The sequence below is a fragment of the Sapajus apella genome, unplaced genomic scaffold, assembly GCF_009761245.1.
Source record: "Sapajus apella isolate SASKATOON/1434 unplaced genomic scaffold, GSC_monkey_1.0 scaffold10, whole genome shotgun sequence".
NCBI lineage: Eukaryota > Metazoa > Chordata > Mammalia > Primates > Cebidae > Sapajus > Sapajus apella.
In genome coordinates, this window is record NW_022436950.1 from 31,076,261 (window position 1) to 31,084,697 (window position 8,437).

At 45.6% G+C, this 8,437-nt stretch overlaps 1 protein-coding gene across 1 annotated transcript; it reads left to right on the plus strand.

Moving 5' to 3' along the window:
• Positions 1–4,507: 4,507 nt before the first annotated feature.
• On the plus strand, positions 4,508–8,026 carry LOC116551524 (gamma-crystallin D-like). Its single transcript, XM_032277692.1, has 3 exons — positions 4,508–4,645; positions 4,756–4,991; positions 7,681–8,026. The coding sequence occupies exons 1-3, from the start codon at positions 4,514–4,516 to the stop codon at positions 7,958–7,960; spliced, it is 648 nt and encodes a 215-aa protein (XP_032133583.1). The 5' UTR covers positions 4,508–4,513; the 3' UTR covers positions 7,961–8,026.
• The last annotated feature ends 411 nt before the right edge of the window (positions 8,027–8,437 follow it).

Below are 8,437 nucleotides of genomic sequence, written 5' to 3' on the forward strand. Positions count from 1 at the left end.
TTGAGACGGAGTTTCACTCACGTTACCCAGGCTGGAGTGCAATGGCGCCATCTCGGCTCACCGCAACCTCCGCCTCCCGGGTTCAGGCAATTCTCCTGCCTCAGCCTCCTGAGTAGCTGGGATTACAGGCACGCGCCACCATGCCCAGCTAATTTTTGTATTTTTAGTAGAGACGGGGTTTCACCATGTTGACCAGGATGGTCTCGATCTCTTGACCTCGTGATCCACCCGCCCCGGCCTCCCACAGTGCTGGGATTACAGGCTTGAGCCACCGCGCCCGGCTCAGCTTTCATTTATATACAGTTTTAGACTTGCGGAAATTTGTCAGAAGAGTACAAAGAATTCTTACACACCCCTCATCCAGATTTCCCAAATGTTAACATCTTACCACATTTGGACATTTGGGAAATCTTATTCCTCTCCTCTCTCTCTCTCTCTCTCTTTCTTTTTTTTTTTTTCTCTCTCTCTCTCTCTCTTCCTACACACATACATTTATTTCCTAAACTTCGAGAACTAGTTGCAGACATAATGACTCTCTTATCCATATGTACGGAGAACACTTTCTTTTTTTTTTCTTTTGAGACAGAGTCTCACTCTGTCACCAGGCTGGAGAGCAGTGGCGTGATATCGGCTACCTGCAACCTCTGCCTCCCGGGTTCAAGTGATTCTTCTGCCTCAACCTCCTGAGTAGCTGGGGCTACAGGTGCACGCCACCATGCCCAGCTAATTTTTTTTTCTTTCTTTCTTTCTTTCTTTTTTTTTTTTTGTTTTTGTTTTTAGTAGAGACGGTTTCACCATGTTGGCTGACAGTCTCGATCTCTTGACCTTGTGATCCGCCCACCTCAGCCTAACCAAAGTGCTGGGATTACAACCAAAGTGCAATTATCAAAATCAAGAAATTAATAGATAAAATATTTTTCCCTTATTGCTCATGGAATAATTTTTATGTTGTAGTAAAAAATCTAATATTTCCATATAAAAATATACTGTATTTATATATATAAATATCTATAGTAGTGAAATTTCCATTGGAAACATTTTAAGTGTGCAATTCAGGGACATAAAGTGCATTTACATTATTGTGCAATCATCAGTACTATCTATCTCCACGACTTTTTCATCCTCCCAAACTGAAACTCTGTAGTCATTAAACAACAGCTCACCAATCCTACCTCCCCCTATCTCTGGTAAGCACTATTCCACTTCCTGTCTTTATGCTTCTGACTATTCTAGGTACCTCAAATAAACGGAATCATACCATATTTGTTCTTCTGTGTCTGATTTATTTCCCTTCACATGTTTTCAAGGTTCATCCATATGGCATGTGTCAGCATTCCTTATTAGAAATGAGGAATCTCCAACTATGTTTTTTGCAAGATTTTTTTTTTTTTTTGAGACGGAGTTTTGCTCTTGTTACCCAGGCTGGAGTGCAATGGCACAATCTCGGCTCACCGCAACCTCTGCCTCCTGGGTTCAGGCAATTCTCCTGCCTCAGCCTCCTGAGTAGCTGGGATTACAGGCACGCGCCACCATGCCCAGCTAATTTTTTGTAGTTTTAGTAGAGACGGGGTTTCACCATGTTGACCAGGATGGTCTCGATCTCTTGACCTCGTGATCCACCCGCCTCGGCCTCCCAAAGTGCTGGGATTACAGGCTTGAGCCACCGCGCCCGGCCTTTTTGCAAGATTAATTTGTTTATTTGGGGTCCCTTGAGATTCCAAATTAATTTTAGGATAGCTTTTTTCATTTCTGCATAAGAAGATCTTGAGATTTGATAGAGATTGCATTAAATCTGTAGATTGCTTTGAATAGTATTGACATCTTAACAATGTTGTCTTCCAATTCATTAACATACGTTATGTTTTCCATTTATTCTTTAATTTCTTTCAATATTTTGTAATTTTCAGAGTATAATAAACCAGGGTTTTTTGTTTTTTTTTTTTCTGAGACGGAGTTTCACTCATGTTACCCAGGCTGGAGTGCAATGGCGCGATCTCGGCTCACCGCAACCTCCGCCTCCTGGGTTCAGGCAATTCTCCTGCCTCAGCCTCCTGAGTAGCTGGGATTACAGGCACGCACCACCATGCCCAGCTAATTTTTTGTATTTTTGGTAGAGACGGGGTTTCACCATGTTGACCAGGATGGTCTCGATCTCTTGACCTGGTGATCCACCCGCCTCGGCCTCCCAAAGTGCTGGGATTACAGGCTTGAGCCACCTCGCCCGGCCTAACCAGGGTTTTTTTTAACTTGACATATAGTAAGCATTTTCCATACCCTTAAATAAATTCTTTGACAACACTAATTTTGGTAGCTTCATAGCATCTCGTCAAACAGGTGTTCCATGATTTATTTAATCAATGCCCTATTCTGGACATTTTATTTGTATCCAATTTTCTATATTATAAACTCTATTCTGACAAAATATCACTGTGCATAATCTTTGTATGCACCTTTATTTCCTTTAGACAAATTCCTAGAAATGGAAATATTAGATCACAGGTGTGAGAATTAGGAGTTTTTAAATATACATCAACAGTGCTACTTTTTTTTTTCTTTTCATTTTTGAGACAGAGACTCACTCTGTCGCCAGGCTGGAGTGCAGTGGCGTGATCTCGGCTCACTGTAACCTCCGCCTCCCGGGTTCAAGCAATTCTCCTGCCTCAGCCTCCCAAGTAGCTGGGACTACAGGTGTGCGCCATCACACCCAGCTAATTTTTGTATTTTTAGTAGAGACTGGGTTTCACCATGTTGGCCAGGATGGTTTGGATCTCTTGACCTTGTGATCTGCCCACCTTGGCCTCCCAAAGTGCTGGAATTACAGGCGTAAGTCACCACGCCTGGCCAACAGTGCTACTTTTAATTCAAAACTATGGCTTAAAATCTTTTCTTCTTTCTACTGATTTACAGTTTCTAATGTTCCACAAAAGTTATAATTTTTAAAAGAGAAAGATGTAAATGAGGCTTATTAAGCTTTACAGATTATATAAAATTTGTCCCAAGAAAACTGCTTTTTAATATTAGACTTGGATAGCAAGAATCTAAGGAATGAGATTGGGTGCACCAAAGTTATTGTAAATCAGTGGTTCTCAATGGGGGATACAGGTGGATTTGCTTCCCAGGAAACCTTTGGCAATGTCTGCAGTCAGTTCTGCTTGTCACAACGGGAAAGTAATGTTACTGGTACCCAGCTGGTAGGGGCCAGGATGCTGCTAATTGTCCTGCAAAGCACAGGACAGACTCCTCATCCAGCAGATAATTTTTGGCCCCAAAAGTCAAAATAGTGCCGTGGTTGAGAAACCCTGCTGTGAAGAGAATGGAGGCCAGGTGCAGTGGCTCATGCCTGTGATCCTAGCACTTTGGGAGGTTGAGGCGGGCAGATCACCTGAGGTCAGGAGTTCAAGACCAGCCTGGCGAAGATGGTGAAACCCCGTCTTTACTAAAAATACAAAAAATTAGCTGGGTGTGGTGGCATGCACCTGTAATCCCAGCTACTTGGGAGGCTGAGGCAGGAGAATTGCCTAAACCCGGGGGCGGGGGAGTGGGCTGAGATCGTGCCATTGCACTCCAGCCTGGGCATCAAGAGCAAAACCCCATCTCAAAAAAAAAAAAAAAAAAAAAGGGAGAGGTTGGACGGGGGCGGGGGGGTTGGGGGACACCAGGTGGTGCTGTAACTCTCAGCAAAAGGAAGGAAGACTCCAGCCCCTGGAGTCAGTCTTAACTGGAGAGCCACCAGGGCTTTGTCCCAGCGTGAAGAAGGCAGAATCTTTGCAAGATTGTAGAATTTTCAATGTGTTATATTTGCATGCTAACTTGCATTTGTCAGCAGCTAGAACCAACTAAGCTTGGCCTTTAGTTAGCAAATATGTCAGTGAAACAGAAAGTTAGCAGTGTAATAACCGCCAGTGTGTCGCTTCATGAATCCCTAAGTTGCGGGTTTCATTGCCTGTGCTGAGGCAGGCTCGGTGCTGAAGCCGAAGACCTCCCTGGTTCCACCCAGGCTCCAGGTTTCAGAGCTGAGGCCAGGTGCCTAAACAGGGCTTCTTTAAGCCCAACCCCGGGCATCCAACCTCCTGTATTAGTTATCTGATACCCTCCTTATCAGCAGGTAGGATCACAGAGAGGTTCTCTTAGAGGAGAATCACATCCTACCGTAAACACCCCGGGAGAAGAGAAGTTCATCCTCGAGTTTTACATTTTCCCACCAAGAAGACTCTAATCTAAACACCTCATGCTGTAGTCCATTTCGACCTTCCACTTGGTCACTATCCTGCGTTGATGCTCAAACTGAATTTGTAAAAGGTAAATAAAACATTTAGTTACAATTATTAACTCTTAAGCACTTGCTCAATTCCAATTTCCCAAATAGGCTTGATGTAAAAGCCCGAATGGCACTGACAGTTTTAACCAGATCATCAATGCGAAAGCTTTAGAGAGCCTAAAAGAAAACATACAATAAATTCCCACCCCTACCCCCACAGGCATTATATAGAACAGAGAGAGAGAGAGGGAAAAAATGCCCACGTTCCCCTCCGCGGGCCCCTTTTGTGCGGTTCTTGCCAACGCAGCAGCCCTCCCGCAATATAGCCCCGTCGCGCGCCGCCCCACCCGCTCAGACTCGCCGCGCGCCCAGCCAGCCATGGGGAAGGTGAGCCCAGCCCGCGCCCCGCTACCCGGGAGCTCCGTGCATCGCGGGGACCGGAGACCGGGGCGGGAGCAGGCTTGTGAGCCCTAGCCTTGCCTCGCCTTGCTTTGCAGATCACCCTCTACGAGGACCGGGGCTTCCAGGGCCGCCACTACGAATGCAGCAGCGACCACCCCAACCTGCAGCCCTTCTTGAGCCGCTGCAACTCGGTGCGCGTGGACAGCGGCTGCTGGATGCTCTATGAGCAGCCCAACTACTCGGGCCTCCAGTACTTCCTGCGCCGCGGCGACTATGCCGACCACCAGCAGTGGATGGGCCTCAGCGACTCGGTCCGCTCCTGCCGCCTCATTCCCCACGTGAGTGCAGTCCCGCCGAGTCCCTTCGGTGCCCTCAAGTCGCATCAGTGATCCACATGGATGACTCACAGGACAGGCGATGGGATGGGATGGGATGGCAGCTTTCTTTTTTCTGGCTCTAACTACATTCTCTTTTTCTTTATTAGCATCTGTAAGTCTTCCTCCCACTGAAAACGTGTGTGATGCAGTGCTTTCAATTGGACATTTTATTTGTTTTGCTAAAGTCAAATTCATCTTCACTGGGAATACGTTGTGCATGGCATTGGCTCAGAGTGTCTATGCCACAGGTGACAGATAAGCAACAGATTGATTTCTTGCTCTCAGCTGGCCATAGGCTAAGTGGCTATTTCTTACTTCATCTGTAAAACAGGGCTGATAAGAGTAGTTCCTTTCTAAGGCTGCAGTGAGGGTGGAAGGAAAGCGCCTGGCACAGGCCAACCCCCACCCCCAAGTATTAACTATTATTACAAACATCAAGGGCCTCTCAAGTCCTGCCTTCTGATTAAAACCAGTAACCAACATTGAGATTCCAATAGCTCCTGCAGGACCCACTGTTACCCAAATGAAGCCCCAGCAGCCTGGAATTTCACAGTTAGGGATTCTCTAAGTTGACTGTGACAGAGTCCTGGGAACATGCACCACTTTTGTGAAGTTTGACATCACCTCACAGGGTTTAATAGCTCAATAGGGACCCAGTCTGCCATTAGGAACCTAAAAACTTAGATTTCCAGTTTCAAGTTCCAACTCTTCTAATTACAGACTGTAAGATCCATTTTATTAGCAGTCACTTAAACCACAAAAAGAATTGCTCATGAGAATCTTCCCTAATATATATATGAGCCATTGTGCCTGGCCCCTAAAGAATATTTTAATGTAGAGGAAGAAAAGCATTGAGACAATGGAAAGGAACAAACAAATGAAGGAAGAACAAGTGCTCAAAACAAGAGTTATGACCAGGAGCAGTGGCTCGTGCCTGTAACCCCAGCACTTTGGGAAGCCGAGGCAGGCAGATCACCTGAGGTCAGGAGTTCAAGACCAGCCTGGCCAACATGGTGAAACCCCGTCTCTACTTAAAAAAAGAAAAAAAAAATTAACCAGGTGTGATGGCACGCACCTATAGTACCAGCAACTCGAGAGACTGAGGTGGGAGAATCGCTTGAACCTGGGAGGCAGAGGTTGCAGTGAGCTGAGATCTTGCAACTGCACTCCAGCCTGGGTGACAGAGTGAGTCTCTATCTCAAAAAAAAACAAGAGACAGGAATAGCTCAGGAGAAACAGCCTAAGTGTCCATTTTTCTGAAGGTTTCACACTCTTGAACCTGTATCAGCCTCCTTCATGATCTTTCTTTTAGACAAGGTTCTGTCTGTCACCAAGACTGGCTTGAGTGGTGTGATCATAGTTCACTTCAGCCTCAAACTCCTGGGCTCAAGTGATCCTCCTAAGTAGCTGGGGCCACAGGTGCACACCACCATGCCAGACTATATATATATATATGTGTGTATGTATATATATATAGATAGATAGATAGATAGATAGATGTGTGTGTGTGTATATATATATATATATATATATTTTTTTTTTTTTTCCTTGTAGAGGCTGGGTCTCACTGTGCATTGTGCCATCCATGCTCATCTTGAACTCGTGGGTTCAAGCAATGCTTCCACCTTGGCCTTCCAAAGTGATGGGATTACAGGCATGAACCACCATACCCAGCTGTTCCTTCATGATCTTGAACTTCCATTTTTAATTATTACCTAAAACTGATTTGTGGCCAGGCACCGTAGCTCACGCCTGTAATCCCAGCATTTTGGGAGGCCGAGGTAGGCGGATCACCTGAGGTTGGGACCTCGAGACAAGCCTGACCAATGTGGAGAAACCCCGTCTCTACTAAAAATACACAATTAGCCAGGAGTGGTGGCGTGTGCCTGTAATCCCAGCTACTTGGGAGGCTGAGGCAGGAGAATGACTTGTACCCAGGAGGCAGAGGTTGCAGTAAGCTGAGATCATGCCATTGTTCTCCAGCCTGGGCAACAAGAGCGAAACTCCAACTCTAAATAAATAAGTAAAACTGATTTGTAGGAGCACATGTTGGAGCTGAGAACCGTCTTTGTGACGCTCTTGCTTTTCAGCACGTTAGAGCAGCAGGACTTAAAGCAGAAAAGCACGGATGCAGGATTGCTTGGGCTGGACTTTCTTCCAGAGTTGCCACCAATCTAAGCCTCATTTGGGTAAAAGCAATTCAACCTCCTCTCCCTCTAGCTTCTTCTAATGGTATTGAGATTCAAAATAATATCTTTTGCCAGGAATACATTTGCCTTTTTGTTTTAAAATCTCGTTATTTTGTGTGTCATCCAAGAAGAGCCCCAAATCACCATAAATTTATGAAGCGAGAGAACAAAAAAAAATACATACAATATTTAAAAGGGGTACTGAGCATGACCAGTGTGTCTATTCATGTAGATTGTACGAGAAAACCCCAGGGAGAACCATTCATACCAAATAAATGGGGAATGGCGCCCTCTCGAGTTTCACAGTGCACAACCTACCCAACTATACACAGCAGCCCTGGTGTTGGCAGTCTCTTTCTTTTAGTCTGGTCACTTTTGATACAAAAAAAAAAATTTAAGTCCATCCGCCAGGAAGTCAGGTTTTCTGATGTCCCCTCATCTGCTGTTTGCTGAACCCCCAGACCAGCTCCCACAGGATCAGGATCTATGAGCGAGAGGACTGCAGGGGCCAGATGGTGGAGATCACCGAGGACTGCTCCTCTCTTCATGACCGCTTCCACCTCAGTGAGATCCACTCCTTCAACGTGCTGGAGGGCTTCTGGGTCCTGTACGAGCTGCCCAACTACCAGGGGCGGCAGCACCTGCTGAGGCCGGGGGACTACAGGCGGTGCCTCGACTGGGGGGCCACGGATGCCAGAGTGGGCTCCCTGAGGAGAGCCGTGGAGCTCTATTGAAATATTTTCACTCTATCCTTTGCTCCATCTGGAAACTAATAAAATATTTCTTGTGCGTCCCATGCAGTGATGTATCCTCTGTTCCTTTCAGCCTCCTTGGAATGGCTCAGCAAAAATCATACTGGGAATCGTGGATTTTCTTGCATGTATCACTGGAAAGGGGTTAAGAGCACAGCCTCTGGGGCCAGAATGCCTGGGCCCAGCTCCACTTACTAGTTACAGGTGTGGGGCAAGTTACTTAGCATCTCTGTCCATCAGTTTCCTAATATGTAAAAATGGGGGTTAATAGTACTTGTCACCTTAAGAGGATTACATGTGGATTAAATGAGTGAATATTTATAGTTTTCTAAGAACAGCACCAGGTATGAAGCAAATGCGTATAAGTATTTGTAACATAACTGTTGGTTAGTATTCAGTGTTTGGACCTTATAAATTAGTGTTTCTCAAAGTATCAATAACGTGTTAAATATCACCCTC